Source organism: Lutra lutra, chromosome 2 (genome assembly GCF_902655055.1).
Source record: "Lutra lutra chromosome 2, mLutLut1.2, whole genome shotgun sequence".
NCBI classification, from domain to species: Eukaryota; Metazoa; Chordata; class Mammalia; order Carnivora; family Mustelidae; genus Lutra; species Lutra lutra.
This window is the reverse complement of record NC_062279.1, coordinates 143822087-143846849: the sequence shown is the minus strand read 5'-3', so window position 1 is coordinate 143846849 and position 24763 is coordinate 143822087. Positions and strand designations below refer to the sequence as shown.

General features: G+C 55.3%; 1 protein-coding gene across 10 annotated transcripts in view; it reads right to left on the bottom strand.

Annotated features, from left to right (window-relative positions):
- Positions 1 to 24763, bottom strand: part of ABLIM2 (actin binding LIM protein family member 2) — a 135390-nt gene that overhangs the window by 67468 nt on the left and 43159 nt on the right. For all 10 annotated transcript variants that reach the window (XM_047718767.1, XM_047718764.1, XM_047718766.1 and 7 more), the window contains exons 3-6: positions 24171 to 24354; positions 17213 to 17328; positions 11449 to 11575; positions 8039 to 8132 (exon numbers count right to left, since the gene is read on the bottom strand). In XM_047718767.1, coding sequence (XP_047574723.1) covers positions 8039 to 8132; positions 11449 to 11575; positions 17213 to 17328; positions 24171 to 24354 — 521 coding nt within the window. The remainder of the gene's footprint in view (positions 1 to 8038; positions 8133 to 11448; positions 11576 to 17212; positions 17329 to 24170; positions 24355 to 24763) is intronic.

Genomic DNA, 24763 nt, shown 5'->3' with positions numbered 1-24763 from the left:
GTCTCCATGGGGTGTCTATACCTGAGTAGGAGGAGAAAGAATACCATGGGGATGGTTTCTAAGACAACAGGTTGAAACTCCAACTGCACGGATGAGAATTAACAGAGTGGAGATGCAGCCCGAGGCTGCTATGAGGGGCGAGCCCTGCGTCCACAGTCTTCTGCCATCAGGGAAGCACTCCCACCCAGACCTGGTGAACGCCCCCGGTCCCTCAAAATAACATCAACTCCACCACCTTTTCCACAGCTCGAGCTGAGGCCCTTTCACATGATACCTGGTCTTCACCCTCCAGAAGTCCTACGAACTACATCATTATCATTTTCCACACAGTGCACAGAGAGGTGGAGGCAGATGGGAAAGGTCACACAGCACAGAGCTGGTGGAGCATGACTGGAGCCCAGGGGCGTGGCCTTCCGTGGCCTTCCAGCCTCAAGCCAGGCGGTCCTGGCTCCAGGGTGCCGACCCCAGCCTCACATGCTCCCCCACCCAGACCCTGGACAGTCCTGAGAACCTGAGAACCTCAGGAGGGAGGAAAGAGGCAGACACTGGAAGGCACAGATTCTATTCACACCAAGTGCAGAGCCAGACCTACGAGTCTCCTTTACTTAGAGTCAGGGAGGCGGCCGCCCTGGGTGGGATCTCAGGGGTTGGGCACATTCTCCTTCTTGATCTGGGTGGATTGATGACTGAAATTAAGACCTAAAACTATAAATCTCTCAGGAGAAAACACAGGGGTACACCCTCATCGCCCCAGGTTTGACGGTGAGTTCTTGGATTACCCACCAAAAGCATGAACAGCACCAACAAAAATAGGTGTTTTTTCCCCCACAAAAATTAAACTAGTGTGCCTCTGAGAACGTGGTCGAGAAAGTGGAAAGACAGCCTGTGGAATGGGAGGAAACGCTTGAAATCCTAGACCCAGGAAGGGCTTAGCACTCAGAACATAGAATTATATATCTATTATATATATAAAGAGCTTATAGCTCAATAACTATAGAAAGTGGGTGAAGGACTCGAGTAGACATCTATTCCCAAGAAGATACACAAGGGGTCAAGGACCACATACAGGATGCTGGACATCCCTGTCCCAGAGGAAGGGCAAGTCCAAGCCGCCACGAGATGCCACTCCATGCCCACTAGTGTGGCTATAATCAAAGCGAGACCCAAGGGACAGTGCGTGTTGGTGAGGATGTGGGGAGAGGAGGGCCCCGTGTACCTGCTGGGGGGACGTGGGTGTGGCTGCCAGCGCCTGGAAAGGAGACTCAGGGTTACCACTGGACCCAGCAGTTCCACTCCTGGGTGGGAACAAAATGGAGACAAGAGCCCAGCAAGACACAGGTCCGCACAACTTGGACGTGAGTATCCAAGACAGCCATTTTCATGGTGGCTCCAGGGCAAATGGACCCCGGGTGCGAGTGGGGAAAAAAAACTGTGGTTTGGCCACACAGTGGAATATCCTTCAGCCTTAGGAAGGACTGGAGTCCTGGAACTTGTGGCCCCGATATGTCCTAGGGGGACGTCAGTGTCCTTTAAGATGGGACACCAGAGCTCTGTCTCTGCCACATGACGGTCCAGGGAGAAGGTGGCTGTCTGCAGTGCGAGCAGCGGGCCCTCCCCAGGAACTGAAGGGGCCGGGCCGGCACCGGGATGGCAGACTTGCGGCCCCCAGCACAGAGAGGAACACTGTCTGGGGTTTCAGCATGCAGCGCCCGGAATGGCTGCAGCAGCTCCGGCGGACTAAGACCTGCTATAGAGCCCAAAGTCAAAGCACCCTCACTCTTTGGATTGGGCCCCATGGTCACTCCCGTCCTCTCTCCTGTTGGTCGCAGTGACCGGATGTTCCACATCATCTGAAAGCTGCTGCAGCCCCTGCCCTTTCAGAGCCTCTCCTCCCCATTCCCGTGCACTATGGGCCTGGAGCGTCAGCACCAGCGTGTGGTCTCAGCAACCGCCCGGCCCCCAGCCGGGCAGATGGCCCAGCCCCACGCCAGGTGGGTCTCAAGATGGCTCAGCTTTCTGAAGAATATTAAAAACTCATGAGCTTCTGCAGTGCGTGGTTTTAAAAAGATGTCTGTGCCTCTGACAAGTGGCTGTCATCTTTAATAAGACGGAACAAGGCTCATTAGGAACGCAGGCAGGCGGGCTCCAGGGGCCTATGGCAAGCGCTGTTCCTCATTCAGGACCAAGTCAGCGAGAAGGATCGGATCACGTCCCAACACGGACACGCAGGGCACGGCCAGCACAGGGGATGTGGGCAGTGTCTCTGGGCTCCAGAAACTCACGCCCACCCCCTCCACGGCCAGCCATGGGCAGCACAGAGGGACACCCCCGGCACATGGGAGGAAGGCGTCCCATCATCCTGGGCCACTTCCGTTCCCTGGACAACAGGCTGCACCCTCCCTCCCCCGCTGCTCTCTGCGTGCTCCCCTGGACACTGGCACCACAGGAGCCCACCACCGAGGCCACCAGCCCCCCAGGGGCTGCTCATGTGCCTCCACTGGCCCGAATCAAAGCTTGAGTTTCCTTGTTGAATGGCCAGAACCGAACCCAGATCTGAAAAGACCTCATCGCCAGCATGAGTCCAGATAACAAAATGCACTGTGAAGCCAACTGAAGCCTTGGGCAGGAGCGTCTAGCAACCGCACAGACTTCCCGGATCGGCTCCACAACCTAGGGCACCTGAAGGAGCTCCATCCCCCCCAGAAGAAGAGCCCAGCTCCTCACCACGCAGGGCCCTGCACATGAATCCCTAGAGCCATCCGCAGCCCTTCCCCCGAGCCCCTGTCCTCACTCCTGCCATTGTCCCCATCGCTGACCCCACGTGTTCTCTCTTGGCTTGGGGTCTCTGCCATGTCACAGAGACATACCGTGTGCTCATCTGCGTACGTGTACACACGATCTAAAACAGTGATTTCTAAATGCTAACACAGCTTAGTCTGGGTGACAGCGTTCATTATGGATGAGCTTTCGGTTTATTTTATGACAAACAGGTGTTCCCTCTGAATATGTGTTTTTTTTTTTTTTTTAAATAAACGCATCCATCAAATTACAAAAAGAGAGGGAGCAGTGGGGCCTTGGGAAGTTGCCTTTGTTTCTGTCCTGAGGACATGCTTTTGTTTCTTTGGAATATATTTTCTCCCATTGATTTTTATCAATCATACCTACTTAGGAGGGTGAAAAGGAAGCATGCCAAAGGAAAACAGGAAAGCAAATAACCCAGGTCCTGTAGCCCCAGGGGATGGCTTATTTGAAATGAAGAAATGTTTAGGGGCTGCCTGCCCTGGGGTGGGACCTTGCCTTCGAGACCCCCCCCCCCAACCAGGGCTCCTGGGAATGGGTCAGGTGTAGGCAGGAAGCCCAGTAGCTGCCAGCCCGGGACAGGGGACACAGTGAGTGATCAGAGGGTCTGTAGGTTGGGGGTGGTGGTGGTTAAGAGAGAAGGGAAGGCAGGCAGGGGAAGGGAGAGAGGGAGGGAGGAATAAATAGTGGTCCAGGAGGGACCCTGGGCTTCTCATGGAGACAGCAGGCTGCTCCAGGCAGGTGGGGCTCAGACAGCAGCACCTCAAGGGTTAAGGAGGGCAGGGGCTGTCCCCACCCCGACACTCCCACCTGTGTGGGGAAGCACTCCAGCTGGCAGAGAACAAGGCAGGGGTAGGGTGAAGGCCAGTATTGAGCAGGGACTCCCCTCCTCCCCCTCACTCAACACCCCCTTATTAAAGTCGGGGTCCAGTTGGTCTGGTCACACCACTGTCCCTGGCAGACAATCCCATAGCCACCTTTCAGCTCTCCTGTGAGGTGAGCCCACTGCCCCAGGCCCCCCACCTCTACCCCCACATTCCCAACCTTCAGTCTCCCCAATAGGGCTGGGCGTACAGCCCCTCCCGAGTCCCCACCAGACCAAGAGGGCTCCCCCTCCTGCACTCCAGCATGGAGCTGGCTCCCCAAGACAGACACCCCGAGACACACAGGCTCAGAGAAGGCGCTGGGAAGATGATGCTACAGATTTAGGATAACTAAGGAAGGGGAGGAAGGGCTCCAGCATCGCCGCGAGATGCACATTTCACGGGCGGACAGGCCGGTGCTGCTGGCGCCCGGCATCAAGATGGCACTGTGCCCGCCACACACAGACGCAGCAGATTGATGGCTCCTGCTGGCAGGGAAGGGGGCCTGGGCTGCTCTCCTGCTCAGGCTCCGAGGAAAGAAAAGCTCTGAGTGGGACAAGCATCTGGTGGGGGACAAAGCAGGGTGGGGGGGTGACAGCTGCCTCAGGGAGTCTGACCTGGACAATCTGTCCCAGCTCCCTGCAAACCCACGCACTTGCCACCCAGCATGGCTTCTGCAGCCTCCCCATCAGCCCTCTGAAGCGCCTGGCCAGGCTTCCTACCTGCACGGGGTCCTCGCAACAGAGCCCGATCCAATCGGCCAGCCCCCACGGCCCCTCTCCGGTGCCCACTCCCTAGGCAGGTCGGCTGGAACGGGCAGTGTGACCGTGAAGACGGACACCCTCTGCCTTCAGCCAGACATCTGGGTCCTGTTCCTTCTTTTTCAGATCCTGCCACCTGCTGCCCCCCCGTCGCCGAGAGCCTGCTGCCTGCCCAGCGGGGCTCCAGCACGCTCTGGGCCAAGTTCAGGTGGTGGTGCGTCGGCGGCAACGGCTCCCCTTCTGCGGAGCCAGGCTCGTCTCTGCCCGCCCGCAGCTGCCGCCTCGCAAGGAGGATGCTCAGAGCTTTGCAGAGCCCGCCGACTCAGCCACGCTGGGGAACTCGAAAACAAAAGCATTAATCTTCCCTGGGAGGCCCTACATCCCCCACCACTGACGAGGAGGAAAATCCAGACCTGTTTCTCTCCTGTTCTTCGTAATTAAGATGGTCCCTTCCTGAAGCTAAACCTGAGAGCACGTTCGTGGGCACCGAACCCCCCCATTCTATATTTGGTCCAGCATTAAATATCAAGGACATACAGTGCACATGGAGTCACCCACAGAGGGGAGGCCTGCTGATGACCTGTGACAATAAGGAAGCCGCCAGTCCCCAGTATTTACCACGGGGCCAGCACTGAGCTGGGGACACTTCAGAGAGGACATCTCATTGAATCCCTGAGCTACTAGAACGTTCTCTCGCTCAGCACAGCGATAGCTGAGGGCAGGCAGCAGGGCTGGGGTCGGGTCTCCACCCCCGCCCCTAGGGTGCAGGGGCCGATGCCTGCAAGTGCCCCGAAGCTGGCCAGGCTGGGTCCACACACCAGCAGTGCAACAGCTCAGCCCACCTGAGCCTGAAATGCTCCCCACTTTCTGCCGTCAGGTAGCACAGTGTGGCACAGTGCTCAAACAACACACAAACTGATGTCTACACGCGGGGAGAGGCTGCACGCCAGGAGGTGCTCTCACAGGTGCCAGGAGCCCGGGTAGCCACAGTTCAAGTCTGGCTCTGCCACCTGCTTGGGGAGGCCAATGGCCCAGCATACGTGTGCGGGGAGCCCAGGAGAGAGTAGAGGGTCTGGAATAGCCTTGCAGGGAATGCCAGTCTGAACGACTGGCAGTGGAGAGACGGGGCCGTGTCCCTAATACGTATAGGGCCACGGGTCCCGTAAGAAGGTCATAGTTTCCGTCCACATATTCAGAGGATGTGGGTGTAAATATTACATCACCACCCAAGACCATATGTACAAGATGCCCACTAACCCTTTGCCAACAGCTCCATCTTGTGACCTGTACCGGCAGATGGAGCTGCAGACCATGAAGACCCCACCCCTGTGAAGACCCCCACCCACGAGGACTCTTCCCCGTGAAGACCCCACCCCTGTGTAGAACACAGGCACTGTAGTCTGGGGGTGGGACAGGCTGTAGAAGGACCCGCATCGAGGGATGTAAGGAAGTCACCAAAGCAAGTGAGGACTGAAGTTCCCAGCCGCAGACCCAGCCGCAGACACACAGGGATTCCTAAAGACTACACTCCCACTGGGGGAGTGGGGGCACCACACACTGACACTAAGAGTGGAAATTAGGGTCATCTTTCTGGAAAGCACTTCCTAACTGTCAAGACTCTTCAGAGGGTCCCAGTTGTTGACTGAGTGTCCACATTTCGATGAAGAAATCTTAAGAAAAACTAGAAATGCCAAAAAAAAAAAAAAAAGATGTTCGTCGCTGTGCTGTTTATCGTAGTAAAAAACTAGAGAGCTGGGCTACGTCCGACGATAAACAATCAGCTTACTACATTCTAGAATAGTCCTGTGATGGAATCTAATGCCAGATGGACCCACGCTGACCCCCAGAGCGCCCTGGACACCCCACCCTGTGAGCTAGCCCGGCACAGAGGCCCACACACTGACCCTGTTCACGTGCCCCGTGCAGAAGATGGAAGCCCATGGAGACAGCAGGGAGACCCATGGGGCCGGGGTCGGGGTCGGGGCTGGGGCAGTGGCAGCCAGGGGATTGGGTTCTTGTTGAGGTAATGGAAACACCCCCAAACAGAGATTCGCCGAGCACACGTCTACGTGGATACCGACCACTGGTGCGCGATATGCACTGAATGGTGTGGTCTACGAGCTATGTTCCCATGCAGCTGTTTAACAGAAAGGGCCACGGTACCCAAAACCCACCAGAAACAAAAACGTGGGGACCTACTGCTTAGGAGATGCAACTTGGACAGACTCAGAATATAATGTTGTATCAACAGTTTGGTCTCAACCAGAATTACATGGAGACAGGAAAAACTGGAAGGAAACCAGCCAAACAGCTACCTGTGCCCGCGTTATCTGTGATCTGCCCCCAACGTGTGCTGTGCACACTCTCCGCGGTCCAGGAGCATGTGGTCACACCCACCCTGAGGACCCTCGCGCTATGCACTGGCCTGAGGGGGTTCCCTTCCTGGGAATGAGGGGAGAGGCGGTCCTGCCCTGTGGATGGGTCTGACACCCCCTTCCCTTTCCCTTTCCCACTCGGAAGGGAGTGAGAGGGAAAGTGGGTGGGGGTTGAGGCCCTATGACAAGTCTGTCCCTGCGGCTCAGAGGGACATCAAATGTAATTTCGAGACAAACAGCTCAGCGCTCAGTGTGCAATTCCGCTGTGGCACTGGGGATGTCGAATATGTGTCAGGCACCAGCTGTGGGGGCTGGCGGGGCAGGAACCCTTGGGGACTCTCAAGGGGTACCCCACGCATCCCACTGTCCCCAGCCTCCAGCCTCAGCAGCAGCTCCACACTATTTAAAATGCCAGTGTGACCCAGGCATTCTGAGGCTCAGAAGTCTTTGTCGGGGATGGCGGTGGGTGCCCGACAGCCTCGTCCCCCCACCTATCCTCCCACCCCCAGAGGCCCATCTGTGACCTGGTGGGAAAGGGTCCCTAGCCCCCCAGCGGGCTCAGTGCACCTTCCTCATTCCCTCAGGTCCTCTGTGACCTGTGCCTTCTCTGGGAACATGGGCAGGCCCCAGCACAGAGCCAACGGGGGCTGAAGAATGGGGAGAGGGGCAGGCTGGGTGTGACAAACAGGTGGGTGGGGTATGGTCATCTCATGGGGTTTATCTTACTGAACAACTGTGCCAAAGTGCATGCTACGTGTATTTTTCATAGAGACAGAACCTGGAAACTCCCACCAGGATCAAAACATGATCTGTCAGCATCTCCCGGAAAGCCTGCCTACCCCATGACCACTGTGTGACTGGGGCTGCCAGGTGACCACTCAGGGTCTCCTGTGGGCACAGGGTCTTGCCTCCTGGGCTCACTTCCACTCCTCCAGGCCTCAGACCCCCATCTAGACATGGGAGGGCTGGACCCAAGCTCTCAACCCCCCACCTCTCCAACTCCATCCGCTTGCAGAGGGCACGGGAGAGACAGCATCCAGGGAAGGCTTCCTGGAGGAGCTGGCCGTCACGGAGCAGGCCTTGTAAGGCTGAGGAAGCTGCCCCCTGGCAGAGCTGGGGGGATGGGGGAGGCAAAGTCTCAGGGGCACAAATTCTTGCACAAACACACATGAACAGCAGACACCGTGAGAGGCCGGGGAGCAGGGCGTGCCTTGGAGAGGGCACCCAGAGACCCACTCACCTCCAGCACATGCCCCGTGATGTACTTCTCACAGCCGTCACAGCGGATGCCAAACTTGGTGTGGTAGTCAGCCTCGCAGTAGGGCAGCCCGTCCCTGCAATGAGACAGGCCGTCAGGGTTCGTAGGGGGCTCGCCCGGGGGCCCTGTTGGCTAAATGAGGGCTGATGGCTGCCTTGAGAGGCTCAGCTGCGGGGATAAGGGCTGCATCTGGGAAACCATAAATAGGCCCTTTCTCACCAACCACGGGGCTCTTCCTTCCGGTTCACTCTGGGCCATGTTGGGCACATGGGTGGGAAATGGCCTATTTACTCTCCAGGGGATGCTGAGTAAAGAGATTCCCTCCGAAGGGGGTCTGGGGCGCCTTCCAAAATCATGAGCCACTAAGCATGTGTGACAAGGTGCCCATGCCAGGGACCACGTTTGAGGAGGACGCAATGTCACATGGCATAGGTGGTAGGTGGGACAGCACCTCTCTGTCCCCTGGGTGAAGCAGCAGAGGCGTCCAGCCATGTGCGAGGAGTCAGGAGGGCCACAGGTGACCTGTCCACTCTGCACGTGTATTTATGGCGTGCCCACCACGTTTGTGGCGTGGGGAAGTGGTGACAGGTGACACACGGTTTTGGGTGCTGCTCTGAGGATCTGGGCAGCCTGGGGCGACTCACTTCAATGCTGAGCCTCCCCTGAAGGCACACTGAGGGAGGCAGCTGGTTTTCCGGGCTGCCGGTGGGAAGGTAGTCGGGCACACGACCAGGCACAGCATATGGCGGGAGCTGATTTGAAAGTGACTGGAATTAATTATTAAGACAGGAAATGGCAGGAGGCTTTGTGGCAGCCAAGGGGAGGCCTGGAGATGGGGCCAAGGTTCCTGGCTTGGTGGCTGTGCTCCATGCGGGAGGTGTTGGTGGGCAGCGGCGACGTGAACAGGCTCACACAGGACCACGTCCCTGCTCTGTGCCCTGGGCAAGTCACGTAACCTCTCTGAGCCTCATCTTCCCCAACCATAAAATGGGAGAAATAACAGTAAGTTCTAAAGACGAGAAGGTGTGGCCAGCGCCTAGTACACGGCAGGCACCACCAGTTGGTGGCCAAGGCCACTGTCATTATTAACCAGGCCTACCTCCCCACCCCCGGCCAGGCTGGGCCCGGCTCAGCAGGAGTTGGGTGTGGAGGTCACTGGCAGACAGGGGCACCTGCTGCCTGCACACATCTCCCCTCCCCCGAACAGAGGAAGTTGCCCCGTTACTCCAGCTTGGGTTTTTTATTTTTACGCAGCTGCCAACACAAGGTAAGAGTTCTTGACTTTTGGGAAACCAGAGCTAAGACCCCCTCTGGACATTCTGTAGGACATAGGACAGGAAGGCTTCCTGGAGGAGGTGGCCTGTGGAGGAAGGGCAGTGGGGGTTTATAAGGCCCTGGGGCTGCGGTGGCTGCAGGGTAAGTCTCTGACCAGAGAGGAGGAAGCCCTTCCTTCCAGGAGAGGAAGAGATAAATTGAGCCCTCGGGATCTCCTTTCAAATGCCACTGACCTCAGGGCCTCTGTTATCCCCACCATAACAGAGGTGTGTGCCCCAAACCCAAAAGGCTCAAAGATAACATCTCCATAGCAACACCAACGTACCTCCCTGTCAATTCCAGGACCGCTCTGGAGGCTGCTGAGTGACAGGCAAGCCGTGTGGGTGAGCTACCTCAGTAGCGAGCACCCTGGGGGCTGGGCACGTTTATTTTATTTTATTTTAAAGTGCTCTGCCTCCTGGGGCTGCCTTCATGGGAATCACTCCCCTCCTTTCCTTCATTACGACAGAGGAGAGGCCAGCACCTTCCCCCGCCTGATCCAGCCCGGACAGAGGCTCATCTTGGCTTGGGGACTCTAACTGAGAATGTTTTGTTTTGAGATGAGTATGGACTCACCCGGGGTTGTAGGACAGCAGACAGAGAGACCCCCCAATACCGTCACCCCGTTTCCCCCATGAGTGGCCTCGTGTACAGGGAGGGTACAAGAGCAGCCAGATGGAGGGGGCACACCGGTGACCTGACTGGATGCCCAGTGACATGTACTCATGCTGTACTGTGTCTGTGTGTATGACTGTGTGCATGTGTGGATGTGTGTGAATGTACACGTGTGCATGCATATGTGCATGCATGTGTACCTGTGTGTGGATGTGTGCGTGCATTTGTGAATGTGTGTATGCACCCGTGTGTGCGTATGTGTGTGTGCATGAATGTGTGTGCATGCATATGTGGAGGCATATGTGTGCATGCGTGAATGTGTGTGCATTGATGTGTGTACACATGTGTGTGCATGTATGCATGTGTGCATGCGTGAGCATGTGCATACATCTGTGGATGTGTGTGCATGCATACACATGTGTGAATGTGTGTCCGCGCATGTGTGTGAACATGTGTGCATGGATATGTGCATGCGTGTGTGTGGATGTGTGTGCATGTGTGCATGTGTGTGTGAATGTGTGTGCATGCGCACTTTGTGCATGCATGTGAGATGAATGTGTACATGAGGGTGTGTGCATATGTGTGCATGTGCACGCATGTGTGTGAATGCATGTCTGCATGTCCGTGCATGCGTGTGCATGTGTATATGCACCCATGTGTGCATGTATGCATGTGTGTGAATGTGTGTACATGCATGCATGTGCATGTGTGTGCGTACACACACAGGTTTCATTCTGTGTGGGTCTATCACACTGCCAGTTCCTGGGCCAGTTCTGCTCCCTCAGGCATCAAGAACCTGTAGGCTCTCCCAAATGAGCTGCCCACAGAGCCCCCCAACTCGCAGAAAGGACCCTGCTCTGCACCTTTCAGCTGTCCCCCTAACTCTGGGCCAGAGGGGCTTCCCTGACATAGTCCCCAATGCCAGGGGCTGAAATGCACCCCTTCCTGGCAAACCAGCTGCTTCTGCTCGGGGCTAAGATCTCCCAGAGGCTCCATCTGCACAGCTTTTGGATAAGATGTGCCCTCCAACCCATCACGGCATCCTGGCCACACGTCTGGGGTCTGGGAATATGGGGTCGGCCAGGAGCAGCAGCCAGATGGCCAGGCACTGCAGAAGTTGGAGCTGGGGCTGAGTTCTCCATCAGCTCTGTGACAGCTGCAGTGGCTCAGCCCTCTTCCCCTCACTCCCGCTGCTGGAGTCAGCTGGCCTCCACCGTGCAAGCTACAGGTGACCCAGGGGCTTCATGAGGGTGACCCCTGGGGCCAGGCAAGGGGACGCATTTACAAAGGCAGAGAGCGGGCAAGGTCTCTGTTTCGATCCACAGAATCGGAGCTGAAGTTTTTGCAGACCACACTGAGGAAGCCAGGCTGCTAGGAAAGATGCCAGGTAGGGGGACAAATATGTAGGGCCTGACAGGACAGGAGCGACCACAGGAGGGACGTGGGAGGAGCCCGCCACTCACTTGCTGATGTACTCTGCGTCCAACTGCTTCCCGCATGTCTCACACTTAAAACAGCCCAAATGCCAGTGTTTCTCCAAAGCCACCAGGGACTGGCCATTTTTTATTTCTGTGCCGCAGCCTCCACAACCTGAAAGAAAAAAAGAACAGGACACAGACATCATCACCATGGGCCAGAGGCGTGTGGGACCAGACCACTGGATCACCAGAGTCAAAAGTGTCTAGAGCCAACCTGTGGGAGGGGACAGAGGGGACAGAGGGGACAGTCCAGCTGGGTGTGCTGGAAGAACCCTGCGACCTCCAGCCGGTGTGAACATGTAGAAAACCAATCACAAAGTTCACCCCTGCATGCATTGAGCGCTGACTGCATGCAGCCTGGGCTGGGAGCTGACAGAGGCCAGGATGGCCTGGGGCTGGGTGCCCACCCCCCACAGCAGGTGTGCCCTCGAACAATAGCGCACTGCAGGGTGGGGGCTGCTTGGAGGGGATGCAGCAGGTCTGGGGGGGCCCATCTGTCATCTTCGGTTGACAAGGAGAATGTGAACCTAAGTGACCTGGCCAACGTGCCGCCCCAAGGAGTTTGTGCCTCCTGCCACTCCTTCCCCTGGGCGCTCCCCTGCCAGGATGCCCCTCCCAGGAAGCCCTCCCGGCCCACCCGTCTGGACCTCCTTCCGTGGCCATCTGTGCCGCATCCCAGACACAGAAAGACCGCCTAGTCCCCCACCCGTGTTCCTGCTCCTAGTCAGCCCAAGTCCGAGCCAGGCCCCAGGAGGGCAGCCTTGGGGATTCCTCCCTTGGCAAACTGCCCTCGGGTGATGCGTGCTTCTCATCCCACGGTCCCCACCTGGGCTGGATCCCCACACCTCCTCTCTCCCTCCCAGTGTGCCCGTCCCTGCTCGATGGCTCCGGGGTCCCAGGGCCTCTGGGTCCTGATCTGGCCCAGCTGCATCCAGGCCTTCCAGCTGTGGGCGGCCACACCAGGGCCCCCCAGCACTCTTTGGGTCACAGTGAGCCAAGCAGCTCTGTCCTCTGTGGGCCCCCGGTTTCTTGCGGGTGGGGTGGAGCGGTCCCATTAAATGACAAAAGGCAAAGACCACACTCACCACGCCTGCACAAGGAGGTGCCTCCTGCCAGGACAGAAGGGGACGGGACGCGGGCAGGGTGCCTAGCAGGGGCTCCACAGATGCCCTTCGGACCCCTGCTCCTGCCCTTCTCCTCAGCAGACAGGGTATCATTGGCTTTAAGAAGAGAAAATATTTGATGCCCACAAAACTGTTGGTCAAGCTCTGGCTTTCCTAAGTTACCACACTGTTCAAATCCATGTGCAACACCCGACGCTTGGACCCGAGCTCCGAGATCCAGGGCCACGAGGGACAAGAGCGGCTTGTTCATCTGGGGACCCTGGAGGCCCAGCATGGGCTGGCAGCTCAACCTTGCCGAGTGGACACACTCGTGAATGAGTGAATGAATGAATGGGGACCAAGAGAATGTCCTCCCCTCTCAAGCTCAGGAGGCATTCAAACCCCATCCCCAGCCCACTCCCTCCCTCAATCCCCCAGCAGCACAGGGACAATGCAACGTGCAACTCACACCTCGCAACGTGCCCGTTGTGGATTTGAGCAGCCTGGCTTTGAGCGCAGGCTTGCTCTATAAGCTCCAGGTCACTGCCTCGAAACCGAAACCGAGGATGACTGTGCTCCCCAGGGGACCCTTGGAAATGTCTGGAGACACTTTGGATGACCTCAGCTGGAGGGGGCAAACTCCAGGCACCTGGAGGCTGAGGCCAGAGATGCTGCTCACTGTCCTCCAGCGGAAGGGACAGTCCCACGGCGAGAATCATATGGGCCCAGTCAGCAGCGCCCAAGTGGAGAAACCCAGCTCAGAGCCTTAGCGTGCTTCTCCGGAAACGCATAGAGCAAAGGAGCACGCCACCCCGCATCACGCCTGGGGTGGCGGGGCGGCAGGGTGAGCAGCAGTTAGAAATGTGGCCCTTGGAGCCAGGATGCCCTCCCCAGCTGTGTGATCGTGGGCAAGTCATACAAGTCTCTGTGCTCAGCACAGTGGGGATGCATTTTATGGGGGTAGTGAAGATCTAGGCTCGCACACTTGTTACACGGCTGAGGACAGCTAACAGCTCTAGGCCCACGGGGGTGTCTGACAACCAACTCCATGCACACAGGGCCGAATGCTGGGACTCGTGCTGCTGTTGTCACGACGGGAAGACAACGGTGGCCCGATGTCCCGCGGTCACCATCTGAGGATGCCTCTGACAGCACACTCTGCCTCCTGCCCCAGGGGAGGGCCCAGAGCTCTAGGTCAGCGTGCCAGCTGCGGCTGTAGGGGGACACGGACCGGACACCGGCCTCAGCCCTTCACTCATCCCGGCGACCTCAGGAAGAGTCTCAGAACCGCAAGCCCTGACCTCCGAGATAGAGCAACGTGCTTGAAGGACCGTTGTCATGGAAACAGCAATCCTCACTTTCCAAACACAACTGGAGCTCAGTGTGGCTTTGCAGGGCTTTGCAAATGACAGCACAGGGTCTGGTGATGAGTCATCAGCAGCGGGGATGTCCTCGAGGGAGTGTGTCCCCACTGCTGAGGGCAGAGGTTGCCGGGAAGGCCGCCCACTCACCCATACACCCTAGACTAGCTCATCAGGGCAACGGCAATGAGCCCCAGCTGTGAACTGAGAGGGTCAGGCCCACTGTTGCTCCTGCCCTCCAGGTCAAACCGGGTCGGGAAGCAGGAAGGGCTCCGAGTTGAATCCGAGCTTGACTTCAGAAGGCATGGAGCCTACTGAGGTCTAAAACGTGCAAATGCTGACATGTTATGAGCGGGACCTGTCATTTCTCTGAAAGCCCCAAACAGTGGGAAAGTGGGAGCAGCTGCTGGGAGAGAGAAAGCGCGTTCAAGTGCACCCCACGCACAGGGGCTTGGAGCTAAACTGGCGACACCCACCCCTGACTGCTGCTCGAGGGCGTGAGGTGCGTGGCTGGAAAGCGGCCAGGAGTGGGTGTTGGCTGCTGGGGGCTGCAGCACTCCACAAGGCAGGTGCATCCCAATAGTAGTCATGGTACCCCACAAGGCATATAGCTCACAGCCTCGCTGCCCCGTCTCCCAGGCAGGAGTGGGCCAGCCAGGGGGTTGGGAAGCCTCTCTCAGGGAAGAAGATGCAGAAGCTCCAAGGGCCACAGACCAGATGGTCTCAGAGGGAAGGGCTGTGGACCCTCGGCCTCGCCCCACTTCCTCCTGACTCTGGAGGGGCCTCCAGGGGCCCCAGCTCCAGTATGACCCCAGCTCTGGGTGTGAATCCATCAATGCCCTGGTTGGGCTGAGCCCCAGCCGGTGAAGCATGGACCCAGGGTGGGTGCAGAACGGGGGGCCAAGCCCAAGAACAGGCCCCAGGGCCCCTTGGCTCAGACAAAGCTGCTCCCCACTCTGGTCCCCCAAGGCCTCACCGCCTGCCCACCCTGCCCCAGACCCTTGCCCCCACATACTTCTGATCCCGTGCCCAGTCCCAAGGCCCAGAGAGGGGACACAGCTTGCCCGGGGCAAGCAGGGGTGAGTGGGAGGGTTTGCCTGGGGCAGCCAGGCCCACAGCTGTCCCTGACATTACGGTGCCAGGCCCTTGGGAGGGCTGCCCTATGGCAGTGAGACCAGCAACTTGTTCAGAGCTGGAGCCCAGAGGAAGAGAAGCAACAAGCCCTCCTGGGGAGGAGACCCTCCTCCAGTGGGGGAGGCGGCCCAGGGCAGCCGCTCTTGTGCAAGCCTCAGAAGGAGGGGTGTGCTTCTCCAGGGATGGAATGGCGTGGGCGTCCAATGCCAAGTGCTTATCCTGTTTCTAAGCAACAGACTCAGGGCCAGAGAGCAGAAGAGGGACTCCGAGGGATGCTCAGAGCCCAGGACTCCAGCTGGACTCCTACCACTATAGCTGCCCCGGGGAAAGGCAGCTTTCACCCTTTCACCCCACTGCGGGGGGCCACAGCACCTCCCCCAGCCCCGCAACCTGCAGGCAAACCACACTGCTCAGGCTCCTCCCGGCACCCCTCACTCAACAGCCCTCTATGGCTCCTCGCTGCCTCTGGGACATGCTTGGGACTCTTGGCCTGGGTCTGCCCTCTGGTTTCCATCTCTCCTGTTTCCTTCTGTTCCCTGTCCCCATGCAGCAGCCCCCCTTGTCCACTCACAAGGGTCTGAGGGTGGCCCACGGCACCTCCCATTTTCTCCCTGTTCTATAGAGCCTTCTCTTCAACGCCCACCTACCTGAACGCTTGTGTCGAGTTTCAGAAACAAGGCCACCTCCTTCAAAAGCATCTGTCACAGCAGGGTGAGCTCCCAGGCTTCAGAGTCTGAAGGCCTTGGCTCAAGCCTCAGGGGAACCATTCCCGGGCTGGGTGCCTGGCACTCACCCGCCTCCCCACCAGACTCCAGGCACCTCTGCGCCTGTAGAAGGAGAGGAGGCTTCCTGCATGGCACGGCTGCTCTGGGCACAAAAGGAAGCAGGAACTCGGAAGATTTTGCAAACGTCCACGCAGGAACCAAGAGCTGGTGATGAATGTTTAACACTTTCTAGGCACAAAGGAGGTGCTAAGCTGAAGAGTCTCACCGAACTGGAAGAGGGGACAGGTCACATTATTAGAACATCTGAGGGTCAGGGGAGCATTTGTTCTCTGGAAAGTAAATTTGATATTTTAAAAGAAATTTACATTTGGAAAGGGCAGAGCCTTTTAAAACTCTCACCAAATTCTCATTGAGTCCGGGTTTGGGCATATTTCCCTTTTTACTCTGGCTGCCAGGGAGCTCTGGACAAACTGTTTGAACTAATCTCGCCCCCTTTTTCAATTTTGCTTATTTGAGTTTTTTTATTACTATTTCAGATTTCATTATAACAGTATCAATTGTGAAGCAAATTCTCAGAAGTTCAGGCAATCCTGTCCTCCACAAGAAAGTTTTGAACGGAGGACTCTCCGAGCAAGCCCCAAATCCACAGCCTCACCAGCCGGAACTGCTGTTCGCTGGCCTCTCCAGGGGATGAAGGCTTTGCCTCCTTTCACTACTACCAGACCCCTAGGTCAGCCCTGAGCTTCTGGAAGCCTGCAGGGGCAATCTCCTTTGTTGAGAGGCACTCGAGCCCAGCACTGGGGCGCCACTGTGACCACGGCATATAGGGCGGGCGCTGAAACTCCCTTCCTGTCCGGGGAGCATGGCAGCAGCAGGTCTTGGAGCACTGGGCCCCTTTTCCTTCCCCACATCCCCCATCTGGCCCAGAAGAGCTGTGGAAGCCATGGAAGGCAGCTCCTGCCTGCCCCACGTTGTTCTCGCACTGCCTTGCACCCTCAAGGACACTCCAGCCCACATTTGTTCTGGGACAGTCTGCTACTGCTTCCAACAAGCATCTATTGAATACCCATGGCATACAAGCCTGGGCCTTGCTCCTGGGGCATGGAGCAGTAAACCCAGGAACTCTCGACCTCAGGCGCCCAGAGTTCAGTGTTCTCCCAATGACTCCCCCAAAGGGTTTCTGAAGGGTCTAGAATTACCTGTGGAGCTGAACGTGTGTGTGTGCGGGGGAGAACCAGAGGAAGCCAGGAGGCTTCCTGGAGGAGGCAGGCTGGAGGGCACAGACTCCCAGAGAATTCTGTCCCTGGTTCCCTCCCTGTGTCTGTCTGTCAACAGTCACCGTTCACTCCCACTGCTTCTGCTTCGGGTCCAGGTGGTCAGGTCCCTCCCACTTTCCCTTCACCCCAACCCCTCTGCACCCACTTACTCCAGAGGCCCTGGGACAGGTGCGCGCTGCTGCCTGCTGTCTTGGGCAGGGAGCACTTCTGACACATGCATTCCTTCCCGTTGAAGGTCACTCGATCCCCCGGCGGAAAGGGCAACCTGAAACAAGAGAGCACATGACCAGCCAGGGTTGCCTCCTGCTCTTCTCCTGGGTGGGGGCGGGGGGCAAGACTCCCCCCCATATAGCACCACCCGCCCGGGGCCTCATGGAGACAGCACCTCAGGCTGAGGACACAGGACCTCCCCATCCAGGCACCCCTGCGTTCCTGCCGTGTGAGCCCCGGCTCATACCCGATGCCCTAGCTTTGGTTGGTCCTCTTCTGCACAAACAGGCAGGGTGGCGGGGCCCTGGGTGAGGAAGCGCGAGGGCCAGCCTGGTGCTTGGCACATGGCAACGGACCAGGCAGCCTCAACCACCCCCTCCTCCATTCACCCCTGCCTCCTCTAACCACCCAGGATGCTTTGTTCACATCAGTTCAGCAACAATGGCACCTGCCAGCATTTATTGAGCACCTACTGTGTGCCAGGTGCCACGAATTACAGTAGCTACCCCACATGCGTGCCTCATGTAATAACTCCAGGACATTTGTCCAAGCTGAAATTTCCTTCATTTTTTTCTCTGCAGGTGAGAAAACCGAAGTTCAGAGAGGGTAGTTAACTTTTCCAAGGACAGACAACTGATGCATGTCAGAACCAGAGTCAAACCTGGACCTGTTCTGGCTCCAAAGCCCCCTGATTTATGTACCCACTTGGACCTCGAAGAAGTCAGTGCCTTGTACAAGCAGGCCTTGTAGACACAAAGGTATCACATATTCTCTCCCTTCTATTTAAGTTCAGCATTTTGCTTATCATGAATGTTTTTGCATTAATTTTTAATTTTTTTAAATATCGCATTAAAATATCATGTACCTTGATTGCTGATTTTTTTGGGCATCGCTGAAATCCCACATCCAGACTGAGTCCCAGCCCTGGTGCAGGCTGGGTAGAGGCAGCAGAGAGCCACCTTGCATCCCTGCACCAAGAACGTCCCCCCCTGGTGCCTGAGAGGTGGCTGCTCTCCAGCAAGGGAGAGACAGGCCACCTGTAGGCAGGGCTGGAAGATCGATTTCGGTGTCCTGCCCGTGTCCATCCTGGCCACCTGCTGCCACTGAGTTCCCGGCTGCCCTGGGGCCACTTTCCTTCCCCAGCAGAGCCTGGCCAGAGAAGAGCTCTGGGGCAGTAGCCTGCAAGATTCTCTGCACCAGGACATGCCCTTTGCTTGGGTTAAACCTTCGGGTCTGCCCTCTGCCTTCTCGGGGCTGGACAATTCCGTGGAGCATCTGGGTGCTCAGTAGGTACTTGCTAATGAGTGAATGAGTGAGTGAGTGAGTGAGTGAGTGAGTGAGTGAATGACTGAAGGCCTCTAGGGGGCCTGACTCAGAGCCCCCTCCTGCCTGGCCTTCCTTCCCATGCAGCCTGCCCAGTCACACCAGCCCCAGGCCAGTCCCAAGCCGGCAGTGTTCATCCCCGCAACAGAGCCTACCCTAGCCCTTGCCTTGCATGGCTGGTGTTCATCCAGCAGGTGTGTTCTGGGGCCCCAGGGGCCAGTTCCTGGTCTTGTGGACCCAGGACACGTACAGGATGAGCTGATCCCCCTCCCTAGGCTTGGGAGACGATCCCGAGGACCTGGCTCCTCAGGGCCCAGAGCCTTTGCAGCTGTTGTCACCTGCCATCAACATTGTGCCCTGCTGCTCTCTCCTAGAGTGCTGCTGCTGGCTGGGTAGTGCCGGGTGTTGGGTGTTGGGCTAGACTGAGCATGTGCTCTGATAGGGTCTCTGCCTGTGTAACCAAGAGTAAGTTCCTTACCCTGTCTGAGTCCTGTTTCTCACCTGTAAAGTGGGACTTAAAATAACTATCTCGTGGGGTTGTTATTCAATCCTCCCACTCTCCTTACCTCCCTTCATCCATCTATCCTTCCATCCACACATCCATGTATCATCCATCCATCCATCCATCCATCCATCCTTCCATATCCATCTATCTATCTGTCCATTTCCCTTCCATCCATCCATCCATCCATCCATCCATCCATCCATTGGACAAACTGCATTGAAAGCTCTAGCATAATGTCTAGGACCAGGTGGGGCTGAATAAATGATAGCTATTATTTTATTAGTTCAACTTTATTGAAATACACTTTGACAAATGCACCCATTCATGTTATCAACACCTCGGTCATGATATGGGACATTCTGTCCACTGCAAAAAGTCCCCTGTGACTCTATAGTCACCCCCACCACCACCCATGGCCCCAGGCGACCATCATGGGCATTCTGCTGCTGTGGATTGGAAATGTCTTTCCTAGAATTGCAACTGCAGGCACATGGAATCACACAGTACATAGGCTTCAATGTCTGGTTCAGCGCCCTGCCCCTGATATTCACTCCCGTGGCTGTGTACATCTGTAGCTTGTCCCTTGTCATTGTGGAGTGGTGCTCCACTGACAAGATGAGGGACAACATGATTCCATTCATTGCTGAAAGGCATCTGGGTTCTTTCCAGTTTGGGGCTGTTACAAATAAAACTGATAAGAACATTTGGTGACAAGTCTGTCTGTGGACATGTGCTTCCACTTCTCTTAGGACATACCTAGGAGTGGAATCACTTGTTCACAGGCTAACTCTCTGTTTATAACAAACTGCCAAACTGATTTCCAGACAGGTTGTACCACTTTGCAGTCACCCTGGCAATAGATGAGCATTCCTTCAGCTTCATATCTTCGTCAATGCCCACCTTTTTAGCTTTAGCCATTCTGGTGGCTAGATGATGGTGTTCCACCATTTTAATCTACTCTGTTGCATGTGCTTATGGTTATTTGCATTGATTCTTCTGTGGAGTGTCTGTTAAACTCTTCTGCCCATTTTTAATAAGGTTTTTGTTTATCTTCTTATTGATGACTTACAGAAATTCTTTATATATTTTGGATGTCAGTCCCTCATCAGACATATTTTATCTACCAGTTGATGGCTTGCTTCTGTACTTTACCAACATCTTTTGACATCATTTTTCTTCTTCTAACTCTACTGTCACTTAGGTGTGCTGGCAACAAGTTCTCTTAGCTTTTATGTGTCTACAGAAGTCTTTATTTTGCCTTCATCTTTTTTTACAGGGCATACACATTTATTCATGTTATTTTAATCACATACATCTTGGAGATACTTCAGTTTCAGTTCCAGACCACTGCAATTAAAGCAAATATTGCAATAAGGCAAGTCAATTGTATCTTCTGATTTCCCAGTGCAGAGAAAAGTGATGTTTACACTGTAGTCTATTAAAGGTGAAAAAAAAAAAAAAGCAATAAGTCTAAAAACAAAAGTACAGATCTTAATAAAAAGTACTTTATTGTGAAAAAATACACTAGCCGTCATCTGAACTTCCAGCAAGTCTTAATCACTGATCACAGACCAGCATGAAAAATATAATCATACAAAAGTTTGGCATTTTGTGAGAGTTACCAAGAGGTGACACAGTGACATGAAGTGAGCAAATACTGTCAGAAAATGGCACTGACACACTTGGTCGATGCAAGGTGGCCATGAACCTTCAGCTGGTAAAAAATGCAGTATCTGCAAAGTTCAATGTGCCTGTACATAACGTTCATACCATTCAGTGTGTGTGATTCAACAGTTTCTAGTGTATTCAGACTCACGCATGTGTCTCCATGATCAGTTTGAGGACTTTTTCATCATCCTAACAAGGCAACTCCGTACTCTTTAGTGGTCTTGACTTCATTTATTGAAAGTCTTTCTTTTTCCCCCTTCCTTCCTTAATTCCTTTCTCTCTCTCTCTCTTTCTCTCTCTTTCTTTCTTTTCCATGGTATGGAAATTGTGTGATTTTTTTTTTTCCTTATAACTCTTTAAAGATGCTATTCCATTGTCTCCTGGGGGTGCATAGTTTAGATAAAAAGTCTGCAGTCATTCTTTCATTCCACTTTATATCATGTGGGTCTTTTCTCTTCCGTGTTAGATTTCTTCTTATTATTTTTCAAAAATTTGGTTATGATGGACTTATTATGTTTCTGTCATGTTTTTTCTGCTTGGGGTTTATCAAGATTCCTGGATCCATGCATGGGCTTATAGTTTTCAAGATTGGAAAATTTTCAACCATTATCTCTTCAATTATTTGGTCTTCCCCCACCTCCAGGGTTTCCCCCTCTCAGCCCAGATGGGCAGAAAGATTCTTTATACACAGATCCCTGAATCTTTCTTCATGTGTTCCAGTCTTTTCTGTCTCTTTGCTTTAGTCTGTATAGTTTCTGTTCTTATGTCTTCAGGTTCACCAAGCCTTTCCTCCTCAATACCTAATCTATTGCTAATTCCTTTGAAGGGATCTGTCATCTCAGAAATTGCCTTTTTCATTTTCAGAATTTCCACTTGGCTTCTTTTTATTCCTTCCATATGACTTCTCTTACATCACATTCTCCTTTAAATACCTAAGCATATTTTCAATACTGTTTCAAAGCCACCATCTGCTGGTTTCACATCCTTCTCATTTCTGGATCCCACAGCTATTGGGTTTTTTCTTCTGGCTTTGGGTCTCAATGCCCAGCTTCTATGGCTAATAAGACCTGAGTGGACGTTGGGTGCTGCCAATGCTATGTTGCTCAGGGCTGGATTTTCCATCTTCCTATGAAGAGTGGTGGAAGGCAGTTAGCCTGTTTGCAGATCAGTGCAAACCTTTGGGGGTTTATTCTGTCCTTCATTTCAGTAGGTGCTTGTAGCCTTTGCTCTTGGGCTATTTTACTCCCACTAATAATGCACAACTTAGCATCCCCACTGCATACCTGGGTCACATCTTGAATGTCTCCCAGCCCTGGGAACCATTCAGCTTACAGCAATCTGGCCATTCTTTGTCCACCTTGTGAAATGTCCTCTATGCCTACATGGCTTTGTGTTCAGTGATGTCTCAAAGGTGCCCCTATGTTGCTTTCTGCACTTGCTCTGTGTGGCTCCCTCCCCCTGGCACACAGCCCCTGCTGCTCTTATCACTGTCTCCTGACCCAGCCTCCTTTCCTGGTAGTGCCACTCCAGGAACTGTCACCAGGCAAAAAGCTGGGTGGTTGCAGGGTCCATTGTCTTTGTGGTCCTGCTCTTTGTCCCATGCAGACTGTGCCCCAATGCCCCCAAACAATTAATTCATGTAGAGTATTGCAATTGTGTACAGAGGGTGTAAGTCTGGCCCAGTTACTCCAGTGTGACAGAGCTCTCTGTTGTTATTTTAAAAATGTAAGATTATCCAGAAGTGATCTTTCAAACTTATTCTGATTATGTCCCCTTGTCTCTAAGCTGTGTGCACAGCAATCAAACATTGGATTGTCCTTGTGGGAACTCTGAGACCCACACATGCTGCAACAGCACAGTGACTCTCATTAGAGATATTCCCTGTCATTGTTCCCTCCTCTCTGCATCCCTCTGATGAAAACATCCACTTCTACCCAGCACACAAGCCCTAACCACAAACAACAGCTTTGGCAACAACACTCAAAAAGTCCCCCTTGAAACTGGGTGTGGTGAGACTGAGAAAACAGAGCAGAAGATAAACTCGGGGTTCTTTTTAATCTTTGCATCTTCAACATAGAATTTCTTCCTGGGAGCAGTGTGTCTAGGGCAGGGAGTGGGGTGCAGGAGGTTTGCTCACATGGGAAAGCTGCTTCTGGGCTCTCTCCTAAGTCCCCAGAGGTGCAGGGTGGAGCAGGGAGCTGGCTGAGGCCCTGCTGGGAGGGTCAGGCTCTTTCTAACTGCAGCAACCCTCCACCTCCTCCCTGCTTTGGGCCTTAATCATGGATTCTAGGGGGCAGTAGGGAGGAGAGACAAAGAGAGGGGAGGTAGGGACCCCAGGGCAGAGGTCGTGGCAGGACCCCAAGTAGGCACACTTTAAGACCTGCATAGGGGTGGTGGCTGGGAAGATTCTAAAAAGAGAGGGACCCTTCCCCAAATCTGGAAGATACCCATGCTTAGGGGCCATGCACCCAGTGGGTGGGTGAGGGGCCACCCACAGATCAAGGACCTGGGAGCAGCTGAGGGGTGGTGGTGGGTGGGCAAGGATCAGGTGAAGTGTGGACCCCACAGGCACCAATGTGAGAGAAGAAACACATGGAGGATGCTGGGAGGAGAGGAGCTAGCAAGGGGGCCAAGGAGACTGGGGAGGGAGCTCCTTCCCAGAAGCCCAAGGAGGCCCCACATTGGCAGCCTCCGAACCTGCCTCTGTGCCACCACCACCACCACTCCCAGGAAGGAGGGCCTGGTCCTTCCCTTCAGGCAAAGGGTGGAGGCCTGCACGTTCTGGGGTTGGACAAAGGTATGTCTTGGTGTATAGCCATCCTGTGTCCACCTGCCACCCCGGAGTTGTGCCCTGCCTCCCCTCCCAGCTGTGGCCCAGCAGGAGGGAGGAGAGATGGAAGGAGGGAAGGAGGGAAGGAAGGAGGAAGATGGAGTGAGGAGGGAGGAGGCAGGAGGATGGGGGGAGGAGGGGGAGAAGGGAGAGAGGAGGCAGAAGAACAGAGGGAGGAGAAGGGAGGGAGGAGAATGGAGAGAGGGGGGAAGGAGGGAAAATGGAGGGAGAGAAGGAGAGAGGAGGCAGGAGGACAGAGGGAGGGAAGGAGGAGGAGTGAGGAGGGAAAGGGGATGAGAATGGAGGGAGGGAGGAGGATGGAGAGAGGAGAGAAGGAGGGAGGAGGACAGAGGGAGGAGGGAGAGGGGAACAGGAGGGAAGGAAGGAGGGAGGAGGGTGAGGGAAGGTGGTTGGAGGGAGGAAGGAGGACAAAGAACGGAGGGAGGAAAGAGGAGGGAAGGGGAGAGGAGGGAGGAGGACAGAGGGAGGAGGGAAGGAGGGAGGTGGATGGAGGAGGCAGGAGGGAGAGGGGAGGAGGAGTGGCGCCAGCAGCCCAGCAGTCCCGACTCACCGGCATGTGGCGCACACGAAGCAGTCAGGGTGGTAGGTCTTGCCCAGGGCTGACACCACCTCGCCCTCGATGAACTGGTCGCAGCTGAAGCAGCGGGTCCCGTATAGACGCTGGTAGTCCCGCGTGCAGATGTACTCTCCCTGCCGCACGAAGAAGCCACCCTCGGCCAGGTCACAGCCGCATGCTGGAGGGGTGGGAGGGACACACAGTGTTGGCGGGCTACTGACTGTCCACCAGGTCCCGCCACACACAGCTCCCCCTTGATACAGGCCCCAGGGCAAATCTGGGGTGACTCATCGAACCCCTGGGGGGCCGGGTTCCAGGAACAGACAATGGCTCTGGCCCCCCAGCCTGGTGCTGAGTGGACTTTCTTGGGGAAGCTTCCAGGAAAGTAGCACCGATCCGGGACAAGGAGGAGGCTATGCAAAGGGGCCAGCGCCTGCGAGCCCAGCAGGGGTGGTGTGTGGATGCCCGCGAGCCCCTCCATGACTTCAATGGGGCTGTTTCCAGCAGGAAATACAATGAAGCAGGAAGGTGTTCTGTTCTGGATGAGGAGATCCCAATCCCGTGTGGTGGAGGACAGGTGCATCCCA